Source organism: Penicillium pulvis (assembly GCF_028828015.1).
Source record: "Penicillium pulvis strain IBT 33274 chromosome Unknown contig_10_segment0_segment0, whole genome shotgun sequence".
Lineage (NCBI taxonomy): Eukaryota > Fungi > Ascomycota > Eurotiomycetes > Eurotiales > Aspergillaceae > Penicillium > Penicillium pulvis.
In genome coordinates this window covers 539,376-558,205 of record NW_026643071.1, presented here as the reverse complement: position 1 = coordinate 558,205, position 18,830 = coordinate 539,376, and the positions used below count along the sequence as shown (strand labels likewise).

General features: G+C 49.5%; 4 protein-coding genes across 4 annotated transcripts; 2 read left to right on the top strand and 2 right to left on the bottom strand.

The window, feature by feature from the left end:
* Nucleotides 1-464: 464 nt before the first annotated feature.
* N7503_000235 (ubiquitin-binding serine/threonine protein kinase VPS15) lies at nt 465-5,403 on the top strand (the record flags this gene model as incomplete). Its single annotated transcript, XM_057059796.1, has 3 exons — nt 465-678; nt 734-854; nt 915-5,403. 3 exons carry the CDS (start codon nt 465-467, stop codon nt 5,401-5,403), a joined length of 4,824 nt encoding a protein of 1,607 aa, XP_056926719.1.
* A 2,531-nt stretch (nt 5,404-7,934) lies between these two features.
* Nucleotides 7,935-10,770, top strand: N7503_000234 (DENN (AEX-3) domain protein; the record flags this gene model as incomplete). Its single annotated transcript, XM_057059795.1, has 2 exons — nt 7,935-8,315; nt 8,401-10,770. The coding sequence occupies 2 exons, from the start codon at nt 7,935-7,937 to the stop codon at nt 10,768-10,770; spliced, it is 2,751 nt and encodes a 916-aa protein (XP_056926718.1).
* Nucleotides 10,771-11,585: 815 nt separating this feature from the next.
* Nucleotides 11,586-15,363, bottom strand: N7503_000233 (ATP-binding cassette transporter; the record flags this gene model as incomplete). Its single annotated transcript, XM_057059794.1, has 10 exons — nt 11,586-12,222; nt 12,300-12,814; nt 12,864-13,048; nt 13,115-13,179; nt 13,230-13,280; nt 13,333-13,404; nt 13,460-13,892; nt 13,949-14,111; nt 14,169-14,839; nt 14,895-15,363. The coding sequence occupies 10 exons, from the start codon at nt 15,361-15,363 to the stop codon at nt 11,586-11,588; spliced, it is 3,261 nt and encodes a 1,086-aa protein (XP_056926717.1).
* A 2,151-nt stretch (nt 15,364-17,514) lies between these two features.
* Nucleotides 17,515-18,641, bottom strand: N7503_000232 (SDR family NAD(P)-dependent oxidoreductase; the record flags this gene model as incomplete). The annotated part of the gene is made up of 4 exons (XM_057059793.1): nt 17,515-17,971; nt 18,023-18,353; nt 18,409-18,440; nt 18,517-18,641. 4 exons carry the CDS (start codon nt 18,639-18,641, stop codon nt 17,515-17,517), a joined length of 945 nt encoding a protein of 314 aa, XP_056926716.1.
* Nucleotides 18,642-18,830: the final 189 nt, after the last annotated feature.

Below are 18,830 nucleotides of genomic sequence, written 5' to 3'. Positions count from 1 at the left end.
TGGATTCAAAGGATAAAGCCATGCAAGATAAGAACGCACCGGATTGAACCTTAAACATATGCAAATCACCTCTCAAACTTAGAGTGTCTTCACGCTCGCTGAAAACTTAGTTGTCAAGGGTCAATTCCCCTTGGATGTTTGTTTACTCCTGGTTTGTCGGTTCCTGTAAAACCGGGTCGAACTACCCACGACCACGCATCATGAGAGTTTGAGTAAGTAGACAGTAAAAATTCGACTCAGATCATAAGGTCCTTCTAACTTCGAGAATATATACGAGATTGAAATAATTATGACTGAAATGACGGCTCTCAGCTCTAACAGTGTGTTGGCAGTCCCTCACCGCCTTCATATCACCATCACGTGGGGCGGTGTCAAGTGACCTCACTCGCGTTATCGTTTGCTTGTATTTCCCCATTCTCCAACGTCAAGAGGAGAAAAGAGAGAGATGAAACACATGATACACCATGGGGCAAGGTTATTCCCTCACAACCCTGTCTGCAGGGTCAGCAGGGATCGATGTTCCCGAGCTCTCGGACTTAGTGTATGAGAAGTCCATGGGTGGGGGCAGATTCATGAAGAGCATCCGTGCTAGGCAACAGAACGGTCTGGTCTTTGTGAAGGTGATCATGAAGCCCTATCCGACCATGGAGCTGGAGCCATATATCAAGGCCATTATTCGTATGCGTGTACCACTTGATAAGGCGTGGGACCTGAACTGATCTTATTTACACAGGGGAACGCAAGCTGTTATCTGATGTGCCTAATGCATTGAGCTATGAAAGGTTCCTGGAAACCAGCACCAGTGGATACCTAATACGCCAATACATCCATAGCTCTTTGTATGATCGAATGAGGTTCGTCTGATCAGGTTTGGTACATATGATATACAAGGACCAAGATTGACTGTTATATAGCACCCGTCCATTCCTTGAGGACATCGAGAAGAAATGGATCGCCTTCCAGCTCTTGGGCGCTCTCCGAGACTGTCACTCCATGGATGTCTTTCACGGCGACATCAAAACGGAAAATATCTTAGTCACATCATGGAACTGGCTATATTTGTCTGACTTCTCTTCTTCGTTCAAGCCTACTTTCCTGCCCGAGGATAATCCCGCAGATTTCTCCTTTTACTTTGATATATCGGGTAGACGAACCTGTTACCTCGCGCCAGAAAGATTCCTAGTCGCTGGTGAAGAGCCGGGCAATCGTCACGTTAATTGGGCTATGGACATCTTCAGTGCTGGCTGCGTCATTGCCGAGCTCTTTCTCGAATCGCCAATTTTCACACTTAGTCAAATTTACAAATATCGAAAAGGCGAATACAGCCCGGAGCACGGCCCGCTCGCCAAAATTGAGGATCCCGAAATTCGTGAACTGATTATGCATATGATTCAGCTGGAACCTGAGTCTAGGTATTCTGCAGAAGAGTATCTGAATTTCTGGAAGAATAAAGCCTTCCCGGAGTATTTCTACAGTTTTCTCCATCAATACATGTCCCTCATGACGGATCCATCTTCGGGAAGAACGAAGGTGGACGCGGAGTCTGCCAACAGAGGTGAGCCCGATGACAGGATAGAGCGAGTCTGTCTAGACTTTGACAAGATCTCTTATTTCCTTGGCTCCTCATCTCGAGGGTCTCAGGGTGTACCCAGCCCCGCCGTTTCACGACTCACGGGCGACATACTCCCTGTAAAGCTTGATCTGCCGGAGGGCGGGAACAATCAAGCATCTGGAACACAGCCTGACGAGGGTGTCTTGATTTTTTTGACCCTCGTTGTTTCCAACCTTCGGACTACATCGAAATCTTCAGCTCGAATCAAAGCCTGTGATATTCTTCTGGCCTTTGCAGAAAGATTGTCTGACGAGGCAAAACTCGATCGTGTCCTGCCATACATCATGCTTCTCTTGGCCGACCGGACAGATAGTGTGAAGGTTGCGGCTATCCGCACATTGACGCAATTATTAGAGATGGTGCAAGTAGTGTCTCCAGTGAACGCATATCTCTTCCCTGAGTACATTTTCCCGCGACTTCAGCATTTCGTTATCTCCTCCAAGAGTAACCCAAGTGTCATGGTTCGTGCTGCATATGCCTCGTGCATCGCATCTTTGGCGCAGTCTTCATTGAGATTCTTGGACATGATCCAGGCGCTGCGCTCTGATACTCGTTTAACCGCGCTGATTCCTGTCGGCTTTGAGCCGCGATGGACTGAAGATGCTACATATCATAACCTTTATGATGTGGCCCGGATTGATCTTATGGAGTACTTCGAGGTTCACACAAAAGCTCTCTTGACCGATACCGATGCCACGGTCCGCCGAGCATTTTTGGGATCTGTGTCCAGACTTTGCGTTTTCTTTGGTAATTTGAAGGCAAACGAGGTTGTTCTCAGTCATCTCAACACCTATCTCAACGATCGGGATTGGATTTTAAAGTGCGCCTTTTTTGAGGCTGTCGTTGGTGTTGCTGCGTACGTGGGAAGCACCAGCCTAGAGCAATACATTCTGCCGCTGATGATCCAGTCTATGACGGAGCCCGAGGAATTTGTCGTGGAAAAGGTAATTCGGTGCCTAGGAGCTATGGCTGACCTAGGGTTATTCCAGCGATCTACGATATGGGATCTGCTTCATATTACCCTTGGGTTCTTGGTCCACCCTAACAACTGGATCCGGGAGGCTGCGGTGAACCTGGTCGTAAAGTCAACCAAGTTTCTGGCTGTGGCTGACATTTACTCCATTCTGACTCCCCTCATTCGACCATTTCTCAAAGTCAAGATCGTTGGCTTTTCTGAGGTTGAAATCCTCGATGCTCTCAAGCGCCCGATGTCCAGGAATGTGTACGAGATGGCATTCATCTGGGCCTCAAAGTCGGACAAAGGGATATTTTGGAAGTCAGCGAGCCGCGATGGTGCATTCAGTCTTTCTGATCCTGGTGCACACGGATTTCGACCTGGGCGTTCTTTTTCCCTAAGTGCACACTCGAAGAATGAGGAAGACGAACAATGGCTTGCTAAGCTGCGAAATCTTGGAATGACCCCCGAGGACGAATTTAAGCTCCTTGCACTCAAGGATTATATCTGGAGGGTCTCGTTGAGGCAAGCAAGGGACGTCGATTCCCGACCTACTCCGCCGTGGAACGATATCATTAGCTTGGCCCAACACGGTCTCACGCCCCAAACAGTTTTCTTTGATAAGAACGTCAACGACAAGCCGCAAAGTACATCCCGGGATCGAACCGAAAGCCCAAGGCCCGAGGAATCTAGGCCGCGAACTATCGCTGATGCACTGCTTGATGCCTCTACGACTATTGAGCGGACTCCTCATTCTGGCCACAAGCATATTCGATCACGGAGCCAACTTCACAAGGGAATGGAAATTCGTGCGAGCCGCCCGGGTGACACTGCAGTAGACTCCTCTGCATCTTCCCCCGCGGCTTCATCTCCTGCTTATGGTCCCGGCACTCGGCCATTGTCTTCCCCAGTCTTGGATATCCCTACTCCCGCTCGGCGACTGAGTTCTGGCCAAGAAAGCTCATCAACTACGCCCACAAATACGGACAACATGTCGCTTAGAAGCGAAAGGGTGCAAAAGAAATCAAGCGCAATAAACCTTCTCGGGCGCAATGAGACCACGAAGACAAATGCGGAAACAAGCACAAACTCTGCCAATGCCTTTGGAAAGGTGGATGCCCCCGTCCAAAGATCAGGGACTCCCCAGCCATCCGGTATCACTCAAGCCTACGAACGCATGCCAGTCCAGGCAGCAGCACGGCGATATCGTGCCAATCACTCATATGCAGGCGATGACCCAACGGTTTTGCGACTACTGGACAACGTCTTTGCTGAGAACTACCCAACTGATTTGTTCGACCTGGGTCCATATGTCAAGGAGCTGGATCTACGACAACCAATCCGCAAAGCCAACACACACGATCCTAATAAGATTTGGCGACCCGAGGGGAACTTGGTGGCGACCTTTGGCGAGCACAGCGGCCCGGTGAATCGTATTGCTGTGCCACCGGATCATTCTTTCTTTGTCACTGCGTCCGATGACAGTACCGTGAAAATCTGGGATACGACGCGTTTGGAGAGAAATTTAACCCCTCGCTCCCGGCAGACTCATCGCCATGCGCCCGGAGCCCGGGTCCAGGCATTGACCTTCGTTGAAAATACATACACCTTCGTGAGCGGCGCGACAGATGGTAGTATCCATGCTGTTCGGGTCGACTATCACAAAGTCAACGAGACTGTGCGCTACGGAAAGCTTCAACTTGTTCGCGAGTACCAATTGCCTGTCATGGAGAATGGATCCCCAGAGTATGCTGTCTGGATGGAGCATTTCCGGGATGAAGGCCAGTCAAATCTTCTTGTTGCCACCAATGCTTGTCGGATTCTTGCGCTGGACATGAAGACCATGCTACCGGTTTACACCCTGGAGAATCCCGTGCATCATGGAACCCCAACCACTTTCTGCTGTGATCGTCGACACACTTGGCTCCTCGTCGGCACGACGCATGGCATCTTGGACCTGTGGGACCTGCGGTTCCGTGTGCGACTCAAGGCATGGGGTCTTCCTGGCTGGGGATCCGTCCAGCGAATCCAATTGCACCCTACCAAGCCACGTGGGCGTTGGGTTTGCGTATCCAGCAGCGGCAGCCACGGCAATGAAATTACAGTGTGGGATATTGAGCGATTCCGGTGCCGCGAGGTCTACCAGGCGACGCCTCTGGACACGCACGATAACAGCTCTAATGGGACGCATCGTGCCTCACGTCCCACCAACGCCCGTGGCCACCGAACCATGGCAAGAGACTTTGAGGCGTGGCCCGTAGACGAAGACCGACCGGAGGGAATGCTCAGTCGCTTTGCTACCGCCAGCCCTGCGGCGGCGGGCATGCCACCAACCACTGGAGAAAATGGTTCCGCGTCACCACCCAACACCCCCTCTGGAGATCGACTTGGGACTTGGGCGTTTGCAGTGGGTCTGAATGCCCCTGATGACGACAAAGCGTCTAGCAGCCGGTGCGGGTTCATCGTGTCTGCGGGGTGCGACCGAAAAATCCGGTTCTGGGACCTTGCCCGCCCGGAGCTGTCGATGATCGTTAGTGGGATGGATGCCGTATCAGAGGGCGCTAACGCTGGCAAGCCGCGTTACGAGCTATCTCAGCCTGGACCAAATCTTTTAGTGACGACCGAGCACTTGCCCAATGCGCCTGGTAGCGGGCAGGCAGCGGGAGGGTCGCGGAAGGCAAGCTCACGGCCTCCCCGCAGCACGGTGATTAGTCTCCAGCAGCAGATGCTACTCAAGAGCCATCTGGATATTATCCAAGATGTAGCTGTGTTGCGACAACCGTATGGCATGATTGTCAGTGTTGACCGAGCGGGCATGATCTACATCTTCCGATGAGACTGCCATGTATAGTATTAGAGAGGAGCCTTGCATGATATGTTCCAATGTTTTCTGGCTGGGATTGCAATATGGTAGCAATAGATACCCTAAATAACCAATACAATTTTACTAGCAAAAAGCACAGCCTGCATCTAGCCATTGTCCAAGGTTGATCCCAGTGCCATCTGTGGATTGTGACCACCAACTCAATAGTCCTCTCGACTATTGTGTACATCTCTACTAACCCGGTTTCCCACACTTACCTTGGAACTTCAGTAACATACCCAGCCTTTCACACAGACCAAGCCAACTTCCCACCTGGGCAGGCTCATACAAAAGCCTGTAAAAATCTTATCTACGCACTCTGATCTCTACCAGATCGGAGCGAGCATGCGCGTCTCCACAGATACCTGACAGCAGCATCCACGGTACCTCTGTCGTTATGGGTCACCCGCCACACCCGAAGTAGCGGTTACGTATCCTGCAGGTACACTGGGGGCGAGCTGGAATGTGGGCCGCACCCACGCAGACGAAACACCGGTGGATGATCGGCAGAAGCTACGGCCAGAATTGGTCTAGGCTCTAGGTCCAGAGGGGAAAAGTGCCGTGTACGTGAACTTTTTGCCTTCTTGACGCAGGTAATAGCCGTTTTACCCACGGTCGTTTCCTTCTAAAGTAGAGGCGTTTCTTAGTTGGGTTCTAGCAATTTCCTTTCTGCATAACATACGGTAGTGAACAACCTTAGAGCTTGCAGCGAGAGAGTGGATTTCGAATTTCTCGGCTCCAGAATTCCGAAATGATTTGAGATTGATCCCTGTTAGTGACCCAGTATAATCTAATCCTTTGTTCTTGGATTCTTGTAAAAAAAAACTCTCTTATTTGATTATTTGATCAGAATTTCTCCGCTTGATTCTAGATCAGCTGGAGCTATGTCCCGTGTACCAAGGGTTCCATGCGAATGACAGACGCCAATTCAGACAAGGTTGCCCACCAATACGGATTGAGGCGATTGGACCGATGGGATCTCCATTACGAACTTCCTGAGTCGGCTCGGTAGATTCTGACAAGATGACAAGTAGTGGAGCCCATCGAAAATTCAATTAAACAAAAAGAGGGGAAGAAGAAGGCTGAGCCATGCGGTTTTTTTATTCCCCTTTGTCTCAAATTGTAGGCAATCGGAGGTTTCTGATATCAGGTTTTGATGCACGTAATCCAAGGGGGATGTCCTGTACAACATGCAGGCTGCGAAAAGGCCTCGTTTCTCAGGGGTACGAACACAGACCACCGATCGAACACGAATCGCTGGGTATCGTGGGTCCAAGTTCTGGGGCCAGGGGAACGCACCACTCACAGCGCTTTTTCTCCGTGAGACGGGTACGCGGGACGCAATCACTGCAGGGCCTTGGGAAGCTTTGCGGCCCCAAGGCTCCAGGAACCATGGTGCTTCGTTTCCAAATCATGGATCTCTGTCGATCTTAAGGTACGATCGGGCACTAAATGCAGGATTTTTTTGAGTGACCTTGATCGCGAGGAACTGGGGCAGTTCCTTGGTGTTTGAAATTTTGGTTTTGATTAGTATTATTTCGTATTTTTGGACTTGGTCTGTGTAGAAATCATGGATCATAATGTCCGTTGTCATAGTGGATAACGCTCTCCTCGCAGCTCGCAGGCGAGACAGAGTTGCAGTGCGGTCGCATCAGTTGAAAAAAGATTTATCGATTAAAAGTTTGGCAAGAGAGAAGAGAAAGATAAAGAATAGAGGAACAAGTCGCTTGTTACTATTGACATGATCTATCGAGTTTTTAAGGTTCTGGGGGTTGGAGGGGAAGAAAAGAAGCTTGAAAAGCAGCGGTCAACGGGTTTGAAACGCTGTCCATGCAGGATGTATCGACCAGGTACATAGATCACATCCAGCGTAGTATTTGGGGACTTTTCAGTAGAAAGGAGGTTTGATGTCTGCTGCGATTGTAACTCCAGTAAAATTGGATTTGGGCCCCTGGACGCAGGGCTATACATATAACACCGCATACTGCGCATACCGTGAATCCCGTCAAGTTCCAAGGTTTTCTGTGGCTATATAACGACAGGCTTCTCCGTGAAAAACAGATACCCCTGGACCAGAAATCATTCTAATTTGGAGCATCTCCGCTTTTGCCATTTAATTTAACGGACCGGAACCAGGTGGATCCCAACCGGCGCGCGCGAGTGGTTCCTGTCGTTCGTAACTGGCTCCGGATGAACCCCCTTTGGCTTTAGCTTCGGTCTCAGCTTCTTCTCCTATTCCATTGTGTTCCCCCCCCCTAAACCCTTTTACTTCGGCATCTTCGGTTCTTTGGTGTGGACAAATAGAACTTTGTTCTGTACGCACCTTCACACATGGCCTGGGGTGCCTCTTACCGACTCTGAATCAACACTCTCTTTGTGACCTATCAATTTTCGACTTCCAATCCTTGGTCTTTCCTTCAACCCCCCGTTTTTTCTTTATACTCCGGCACTTGATAGTGCACCTCACCCTTTGAAACGGGTCAGGATTATATACACACGCCATTATGGGAGCATCTCTGAGAGAACATGGTTCCTTTGTGCGGCCGGCCACTCGAGACCGGCCTTCGACTCGCGGCGAGGGGGAAAATTCGCTGGTCGTCCCCAGTCGCACGTCGTCGCTGCACTCCCGTATCACCCAACCCATTCCCTCCACTCTCAACATGAAGCCCGCTCAGCGGACACCAAAAACTCTGACCCACGCCTATATGGTCTGTGGTGTCGGCCGTGAGCCATCACAATGGGTCAAGGCTCCTTCTCCAGACCAGGGCAAAATTGGCCACATGAAGGGCGCCGTTAGCCAATTCTGGCTTCCCGAGATCCTGGGCAGCAGCCCCCGGTTAGAGCAGGACAATGAGATTGCTCGCGCTCTGCACGCAGCCATGCGGGTAAGTTGATTCAAATGCGACGATCCGATTGATATAGATTGGAAGAATGTGGAACGGAAAAACTAACCGAATGCTTCCAATCTAGGCTTGTTTCCCTCACGATGTCGAAATTTGCACGGGCAAGAGCCAGCCTCACTGTGCCCACCACGCTTTTGTTTTGCAACAGGACTCTTCTCACACTTTGTACGGTATCGCGCTGCGCGTTTGGTCTCGTGCTGATGAGAAGCGTGCCGAGACAATCCGCGAATTACGCAAGAAGACTGAGCCCGACTTTTACGACAACCCTGATGAGACCTACTGGATCCCCTACTGCTTGAGTTTCCTGTCCCGGTATCCATTGTATGACCTGCTGGGCGATTACCTCCGTGGCATGTGGATTCACTGGAACAAGGCTACCAACCTGTTCCACGCCGAGGAAGTCTCCCGGATTCTCAGCTTCCCGGCTCCCCGCTTGAACGACTTGGTTCGCATTGATATGAAGGATTACGCTTTGTGCTACCAGTTCCCATCCTCGCCAACTGGTTTCCAGAACTTCGCCATGTGGCCCCTTTTCAACTGTCTTTCGATCCCCAACATCGTCGGTGTGATCGAGGCTGCCGTTTCGCCTACTCGCCGTATCATCTTCGTCAGCCACTACCCTGCTATGCTGACCGTGGCCGCCGAGACTATTCGTTACTGCGTTCGCGTGTACGAGTGGAGTGGTCTGTACGTGCCCGTGGTGCACGCCCGTCATGTCAAAGAGCTGGTTCAGGAGCCTGGTCCTTACATTTTGGGTATCACCGCTGAGTGCCGCACTCTGTTCAATGCTCCCTCGGATGCCTTGGTGGTGGACCTGGACCGCAACTTTGTTCTGACCTCCAGCCCACCCAATGTCCTCAACCAGGGCCAGCGTACTAAGTTCATCACCCGGTTGACTCAGTCCCTTAACGGCGATCTCTCCCCCTCTGGTGTTCCTGCTCACCTGCGTTCGGCTTACGCTGGCGGTAAGCTGATCCCTGCTGGTCAGATTATTGTCATGCGTGGCGAGGTTGAGAGCGTCCAGGACCCTACCTGGTGGAACCAGGATGCTGTTATGGGCGTCATGGACCACGTCTGTGAGAAGCTCGGTCGCAACACCGGCATGAAGGCCATCTTCGGTGGCTCCGTCAAGAAGCCCCTGATGACCAAGGTCTCGATGCGTCACCTCAACGAGATCGTTCGTGAGCGCAACCAGTACTCCCGGGATGCTATGGAGGCCTGGCAAGACTTCATCAACCTCAAGGGACGCATGGACACCGAGCTCAGCAAGGTTACCAAGCGCAACAATTTCTTGGTCGAGGAGCTCGAGACCTGGAAGCAGCAGTTCCTCAAGTTCCAGGCCTTTGCTGAGCAACTCACCAAGGAGACCTCCGAACTCAAGGTCAAGATCGAGAATCACAAGCGCGAGAACCGCCGCCTCACTGGCCTCATTGACCAGCAGAAGGATGACGTCGCTCGCCTTACTCTCCGCCTGTCCGGCACTGAGAAGCAGCGTGACGATGCCCTCGAGGCCCTGGTTCTGCAGCAAGAGATTGCTGAGGAGCTGGAGCGTGAGCGCAAGCGCAACCAGAAGGAGATTTCTGGCCTTACTCACACTAACGCTACCCTTTGCCGCCAGCGTGACGATGCCCAGCGTGTGGTCCTCCACCTGCGCAGCCTCATCAACGGCCAGAGCCACCACATGGAGCACATTGTTCGCTCAATCGGCAGTGCTTCCGAGATTACTGAGATCGTCGAGCAGGGTTACGAAGACGCCCCCGAGGAGACCGACAACAAGAGCGAGAAGAGTGTGGAGGTCGTGAGGAAAGCTTCGAGCAGGGAGATCGGTCAAAAGCCTTCGGTAAATCATATGAGACCTGAGCTTGAGCAGCATTTGCTGAACCTCGACAAGGACCACAAGTCCCTTGCTCGCCTGAGCATTACAGATGTCGCCGACCGTTACCTCCGCGACAAGACCGATGCTATTGCAGACATCATCCGCAGCATCAGCGACCAGTGTGCCGCCGCCGTTGAAGGCCTGCACCTCGCCCAGGACGCCGAGGACGACGACTCCGTTTCCATCAAGGCCCACGACCAGCGTTCCGTCTCCGACTACGAGAGCCAGGATGGCCGTACTACCCGTGCCACCAGCGAAATCAGTGATATTGACCACAGCTCGCTGCACCCGGATAACCGTCATTCCAGCATCCCTCCCACCCCTGACCTGGTTCACAACCGCTCCAGCACTTCCATGTCCATGGTCAGCAGCTCCACCTTCCCCGAGCGATCCAGCCAGCAGTACGGCCCCGGCGACATCCCCACCCGCATCGTGGAGGACGACGACGAGCACAGCCACGAGACTGACGGCATGGATGACCAGCAGACTGAGACTGGCACTTTGTCCAAGCAGGCCAGTGAAGACCTCATGCGGCCCCAGACTGCCCGTGTGATCTCGTAAACTGGTCACCAAGTCTTGGATGATGCAACGCTTGACTGAGACGATCTTGCCTTTTTCGCCCCTTTTTTCCATTCTTCCTTTCTTGCAATATGGCGTGGTATTGTCTGTTTCTGCTGTGACCGACACGCACAAACCTGGTTATCGGCGTACAGTAGTCCTGCTTTCTTTTTTTCGCTTCGCTTCGTCGTGTCGCTTATGATACTCCCTTATATCCATCCGCCTTTACATTCCCATCCTTACCCGGTGACTTCTTGTCCATCTTGAAATTTATTCCCGGAGCATCCCCCCTTTCCTGTCTCCTATTCGCCTTTCTCCTGGGATCCTGTTACTATCTTCCTCTATCTACTCTACACCGGTCCGTCTGAGATGGACTGACCTGAAATCTTTTGTTGTTTATCCTCTGCTCCGCGACTTATTTCCGCGCTCGAGGTCGTTGATAGACTATATGCGCGGATGAGAGAAAGAGCGCTCACTCTGCTACTGCTACCCTGTTTCTATATCTGCATGGATAATTCTTGCAGATCGAAGGGGTTTTTGGTTTTCCTAATTTGTTCACCCAACATTCCTTTTTCCTTTTGTCTGCAGTCGTCGAACTGGACTTATTCGATTGCTTGAGGGGAGTTTTCCATCCCTGCTGTATTTAAAAATGGATCTATAATTGGTTATACTTTTATCTTGGTTTCGTGCTTCGTATTGATCGATGGATTATTCTGATCTGAAAACGTACATGTTGAAGCATTATGACCATCAAATTCCGTCTTGTGCAATGAGCCAATGAAAGGACCGATACGTTGAGAGAACGAAACTCATTCCCATTATACATCAACCAAGACGTTCCCAATCAAAGATTCTGTCAACACACGCCCATCCTGTATCGCCACATTCTTATCATGCCCAGGTCGCATGGCGGTGATTATCCCATCAACATGATGCGCAATCATCACGACCGTGTGAGTGCAGAGATCCTTTACTAAAATCTCGCGAAGGATAGACTCAGTTTCCAGGTCCAGAGAAGAGCTGGCTTCATCTAGTATAATAATAGGCTTCGTCGCTGCCATCGACCATATCCGCAGCAGCATTCGACACAGTGCAAAGAGCTGCAATTGACCAGCAGAGAGTGGCAGGAAGCACGACATTGGCAAATCAAGTATTTTCGTGAATGTTTCTGAGTTTCCATGGAATTCGTCAGTGGAAACAGATGTGAGCTTGTCCCAAAGTCGTGTCTTCTTCAGAGCCTCGATTATTGTCTTTTCTGAGCTCATGTGGTATGGATCTAGGTTGAAGCGAAGTGTTGCTGTTGGGATGTTGAAGCCATCTTGTGGTACTGCAATAATTCCGCGTTGGCGCACGGCATTTGACGAGATTTGGGCAATGTCGACGCCGTCTATTGTGATGAGTCCCTCCTTCGTAGCGAGAAGCTTGAGTAAAGAAAGCATGAGTGTGCTTTTTCCACTACCCACGCAAGCAAACAGTCAGTATAGAATACCCTGGGAGACTCTTTATTTGCTTTCGTAATAAGAATGACATACCTTCCGGTTCGACCCGTGATGATAACATTCTGCCCACCATCGATCCGAAGAGACATGTTCCGCAAAGCAAGGCCGGATGACGAAGAATAAGAGACTGAGATCTTGTCAACCAGCGTCTCACCGGATAATGGCCATCGCGGACCTGGATTCGAGACGTTGACTTCGTCTTCAACCGACACCGAATCCTGCACGCTCTTTAATCGAGAGACGGCCCCTAAAGATGTTTCGAGCGATGCCCATGACTGTACAAGCTTCAAAAGTGTACCATTTGCCACTATGATGAGGTTGAGGGCCAATCCAATGTCAGCACCGGTTGTTGTGTCTCTATACAAGATAGAGACCGCAATGAGACTGATCGCGATCAATGCGATCAAGCAATCCAGGACAACCTTTAGCCAGCATTGCAGACAGAGAAGGAGATATGAAGGCTTTTGAGAAAGGTTCAATGCCTTATCAAATTTGTGCTCGAACTTTCGCTGCCAGCCGAATGCTCTGATTGTGGTTGCACCATTGACCTGGGAATGTTTTAGACTGGTATCTTACTACATACTTTGATATACGTACCGTGTCGAGCATGTCAGTGTAAACGTGGGACTTGGACTCCAGATCGAGGTAGCGAAGTTGTTTAGACGTTCGGAGGTATACTCGTTGAATGAAATATACGCAGATAAAACATATTGGGACTGTTGCTGTCATCAAAGGTTGGACGCTCAAAATGAGCACGACCTGTGCTAGAAGCTTGAAGATTTCTAGTAGTAATGATCAGCACAAATGAAAACCGGGGTTTAGAGGAGAGAAAAGCTTGAACCACTCACGGACGCTTAGGTTGGCTAGGGCCGGAGGGAGCTGCTTGTCAACAAGAGAGATGTCTTGGCTAAACCTATTTGTGGAGTGAGTAAAAGGAAATACTCCAAGCACTAGTATATTTACCTATTTAATGTCACACCAATCTGTGTATCTGTAAAATAAGCGAGAGGCGCCCTTGTCCGAGTTAGTTGGCTTGCTTGTTTGTAGAATGATAGATGGAGCTAACCGAAGAATTGTACCCAGCAGCTGAGCATGAAGCACTTCACCTGAGCGTATTGCAATCTTGAGATGTGTGGACCTGGATAATGTTAGCATTTATGATTGCTGAAAGAGAATAGCGTTTTAATCCTCACCACATGGTGCCATTTGTTGCTATCCATGCAATGCCTGATATTGCGACGTAAAAGCCCAAGTACATATGTAAGTCTTTGAGAGGTGCCTCAACCGCCCATTTGAGTATGTAAGTAGAGAAAGTCAAGGCGAAAGAATATGTAGCGGTACAGAACGTCATGAAAAGAGCGCTTAACCGGCCGACCGCGTTGAGATAGAAGCCATAGACTGCCAAGTCTCCAGTCCTTTGGGGTAGATTGGTTGCATCATGATTGACTTCAGCCCTCTCAATTGATCCCTTTGGCGCTTTTGAGTTTGCAAGGCTGGCACCAGGAGATGTCCTAGATGAGGAAAGAACAGTCGAAGCTTCTGGCCCTTTGCGACTCAATGGCCGTTGTAAATAGGCCATTGAATCGCGTAATGATAATACTCTGTCTGCAAATGGATGCAGCGTTGCTTTACTCTTTTAGCATCATTTGCACTTATGTGGGCGATCAAAATTTCCAACTTACCCAAATTGCTTATCAGAAAGACCGTCATATCCATCTGCTTGAACAGACCTCCTGATCCCAACAGCCTCTGTATGACATGCTCTCTTACATCTTTGTCAAGCGCACTGAATGGATCGTCAAGGACTAGTATCTTGTTTCGCGAGTATACGGCTCGAGCCAGAGCCTTGATACCAAAGTTAATATGACTGAATTAGGAGAAAAGAAAAAGAAAACAACTCACAATGCGCTGCTTCTGGCCTCCCGATAAATTGATTCCGTTGTTTTCGATCATGGTTTTATCACCGTCCGGAAGCGCTTCAAGGTCAGGAAGCAAGCCACATGCATCAACGACCGTGTTGTACCACTCTAGATTGAGACCAACAGCCTCTCCTGATATTGCATCACAAATAGTCCCACTTGGAAGCCAAGCTTTTTGAGCGCAGTATGCTATTTGCTTTGATTGTACGCGGATGGTGCCAGAAGTTAGGTGGAGCTCCCCTAGCAAAGCCAGCGCCAGTGTTGATTTTCCGCTTCCCACAGATCCGACACAGAGGAGAAGCTCACCTCGGCCTAGATCTAAGGAGACATCTCGGAGGATAGGGTGTGCCATCGAAGCAGGCTTGATAGTCACATGATTCATCGAAGTTAATCGGTGTACATCGCCTTCACTTTCACATTGGCGATTGTCCTCCATTGATGGTTTAGTGAGATAAGCCTGCACTCGAGTAAAGTTTGCCATTACAGCAACGGCACGAGGGACTAGGGTCATAATCATATTCGCTGGATGTGTTACCATAGCCAGAAGAGCAAGGGACGAGAAGACTTCATTGGCCTGCATAGATCCATCATTGCGTGAAGTCATTGCATACAACATCAGCGTGACAACAGGGGCAAAAATACCGAGAGCATTTGCTAGGGATCTGTCAGAGCGAGGAAATTTGAGCTTTTAGCTATAAGTCTCACGTACCACTTGCATTGTAGGCAACCAAGATCCACCTCAATCCCTGCGAAATATGCAACTCCTGGCTTCTCAGATTTAAGATTTGAGATTTAATTGCATCCTCCATGCCTAGCATTTTGAGACTCTTAATGCCACTCAAAGCGGATGTGATAGTCGCAATACGTTTTTGAGTCGCAACATTCCAGTTCTTTTGTTTACCTTCCAGATGATTAGCAACGTATGCGCTCATCCTAGAGCACACGATGATGATGACCAATGGCAGGAACGCAAGCCATCTCACTCGCGCAGCTAGCATCACTGTTCCAACAATAACCTCTAAAAGCTGTGCCCAAGTCTCATGGAAGATCTCCCCTGCTGATTCGATGCTGTCGACATCTGATCCCACCAGGGTCAAAGCCTCGGAATCTTCAGATCTTGTTGCGGAGATGTTCAACGAATGATGATGGATAAGACTGGTCAAGCCCCCTCTGAACATAATCTGTAACTGATTGATTCGATGCTGATAAATTGCAGCGGAAACCGCCAGTCCCATATAAACCATCGCAGCATAGAGCACTAAGTATAAGCCGGTCTCTGAAGATGCGCTTCTGACAAAATCAATCGCAAGGCCAATGAGGATAGGTTGCAGATAGCGGAAGACAATGAGAGAGAGTCGGGGCAGTATAGGAGCTAAAAAGGTATTCTGAAATGAACGCACCAACACGAGTGGTAATGTCAACTTGTTGAGAGGCTCCGCTTTGAAGTGTGTTAGTATCATTAACGGAGACAGAGCGAGGCCTCTTACCTCGTGCTATCCACGTGCCCAATACCTTTTCTCGCAGAACCTCAGGCTGGAGGCTCGAGTGAATATCAGGCAGACTGTGAACTGACAAAGTAGCGCTGTAGCCTTCTTTGAGTACAGGTAAAACCCAAAAGAAAAAGATTTTACTAAAATGCCCAGCTGCCTCTTCGGACGTTAAAGATTCACCAGATTTTCGGCCAAGACTCAACAAGTGGAAGACCAGCCAAGCACCTTCCCAGCATGCTCTTAGCTTTATTAGGTGTCCACTATCAATATAGGGGTCACTTACTCCGGACGTCAACGCGATAAGGTCCCAGACTAGCGAGAGGGAAAGAAACACGGCCAAAGCTCGTGTGGACTGAAATATTTGTCCGAGAAGGGCGCTGATAAAGATCACGGCCGACGCAAGAAGCGATGTTATTGTGGCGAGAATGACGAGCTTTTCATGAAATTGAAAGACGGACCTGATCATCCATGTCGCTGTGAGGTGAATGATCAAGAACCCCGCTGAAAATATCTGGAACGGGTCAGTGATCAGATGCAAAGTGTCTGCACCATATGAAGAACCCACAATATTTTGGACAGCATGAAGTCTGGTTGTGTTCTGTCCGGAGGAGGGTTGGGTAAAGCGAATTCTTTGCAATAGTCGAAGAAAGATGATTGTCGAGAGAATAATCGACGACCAACAACCCCATACGATGCTGAACGGCTGAGGGATGGACATTTCAATTTCTTGCTGTGCCAAAGCCATGTTTATAGCTCGGCCTGTTTTCAAAAGCGATTGATGTGCGGTGTAAAAAGGTTTACATGGGTTTCTCCTCTTCAATTCAATTCAGTAAAGCTCCGCCCGACTCACGCCTCATGCACTATTATTATCACGCCTTGATCTAGCCCCGACAAGGTTAAATCTTGGCGTTTTGGAGCCCTGGAATTTCTTCATTATGACTGGTCAAATTTCGTTCCCTTAGGCTCGATAACGATCGTCCGTATTTCTCTGCGCTAATTAACTTATCTTACACCTTACCATACCTTCCCTAGCAACAAGAATACCCAAGGGTGTTATCTGTCGACTAGCCGCGGATTAGGCACCTACCTTTGTACAATACTAGGTATACTCCAGGCCAGAGGCTACACCTGGGGAAGTTCGGGTTTCAAGTAGGTGCTTACATTTACAAAGCTGAATAAATCTAAATTTTACAATCAAAGAACCCAAAATCCAACTTCCCTGCATCGAAGTGAACAATGTTTCGACGTATCCTCTGCCTTGAAGATGCCGATCCATTTTAATATACGCTATACGGTGATCTCAGAAGGTCGGCAATTGTCGGGTGCGGATCTCAGTCTCCAGGTTAGTAGGGCTGAGTCGGATCAGGGTTCAAGGAATCCAGCTCCACGCCCTCGGAGCTTGTTCGAGTTTAGGTTTTCAGAGACAAATAAAGCCGATAAAGCCTCAAAAGTGCGCTCGGGCTCAAATACCTGTTTGGATATTTGAACTGTATGGAATTCTCTACATGAAATTGTCTGGGCGAAAATGGTTCAGGCATTTTTTTCATTCCATTTGTGCTCTACGTATATAGACCTAGCGTTCGAGCACACGACAAATGGCCCCAACCTCCCGTTCCTGGGCGTTGAAAGTAGCAGAACAGAATCTCAACCACTTGGAGCAACCAAGACTGTTCCCTCAGACAAGTCTTCACTCTTGTCTGCCATTTACTCGGTCCATTAACCAATACAGTTAGGTAGAACTTGAAGTTCATAGTGCAGGTTATTGCGCTTATATTAATTTGAGCTGAAACATGCTAATCCACCTGTAAAAAATGGATGCAATTTGATGATTCATGGCATTTATGCTAGCTTTCCAGGGACAACGGGGTGTCCAGCACTCAATCCACCACACACAGCCCATGCCTGCCCATTCACGTAGCTGCTCTCATCGCTACCCAGGAACAGCGCCACACGTGCAACCTCATCAGCAACCGCACCACGCTGCATGGGGTTCAACTGGCCAATCTTGCGCTCTGTGCCACGTTTCCGTGCATGGTCAAAGACCGATTGCGTCATGCCCGTCTCGATCAGACCGGGACAAATGGCGTTAATCCGAATACCTGTACCAGCAAGCTGGTACGAGGTTGTCTGTGCGATAGAGACGACTGCAGCCTTAGAAGCAGAGTAATCGGTCGAACCGGCGTTGGAACGCAGCCCAGCAACCGAGGCAGTGCAGATAATCGAACCGCTTGGATATGGCTTGGATTGCGAGGTAACCTTCATTGCCGGGGCCGCGTGCTTGGCTGCCAGGAAAACACTGCATGAAAGTCAGTAGGTGATTCAACAGACTTCTAGTAAGATATCATACCCAAGAGCATTTGTTTTCATGGTTTTCATAAAGCCATCGGCATCAATATCTGTAAACATCTTCGGTTGTCCCACTATCCCGGCATTGGCGAAAAAGATATCTAAGCGACCGTATTTGGCAATCGCCTCGTCGATGACGGCTACTACGGCCTTTTCATCGGCTGCATCGAATTGTTTTGTATGCACGTCTACTCCTGGATAGAGAGATTCCATTTCCCGCTTGTGGATTGCGAGGTGCGTGTCGCTGTAGTCACAAATATACACTGCTTTGGCACCATTATTGGCAAACTGGTGTGCACTAGCCCGACCAATACCATTCGGAGAGTTGGCACCTGTTGAATTGTTATTTGAGGTGTTCTAACGGACAAGATGGTACATCAAGCTTACCAGTCACGATTACTACTTTGTCCTTTGTTCGACTGTATGTGTTTGTTAGACTCAAAACTTTGGAGCCGAGAATCCTAATATAGCACCATGAACATATTATATACTTACGGACCAGCTGAATCTGAAGCAATATGGCGAATCCGAGGAATCCCCTCAAAGGTACCCTCGTCAGGAATGCCCTCCACGAGCTGTTTGCTTAAAGCTTGGAGACGCTGTCGTGCTGCGGCTGACATGGCTGAGTATTTCGGAAGGAATTATTTGATTGAGTTCGAAAAACAAAAATCAATTAAAGAATAGGCGAACAATGTTAGGACAATAAATAGCAAGGACTCCGAGGTCAAAGAGCTCGCGTTCCCCACTCGGTTAATGCGGAGAAGCCGAGGCCCAGGTCTACTGACATCACGTGACCTAATGACAGCTCT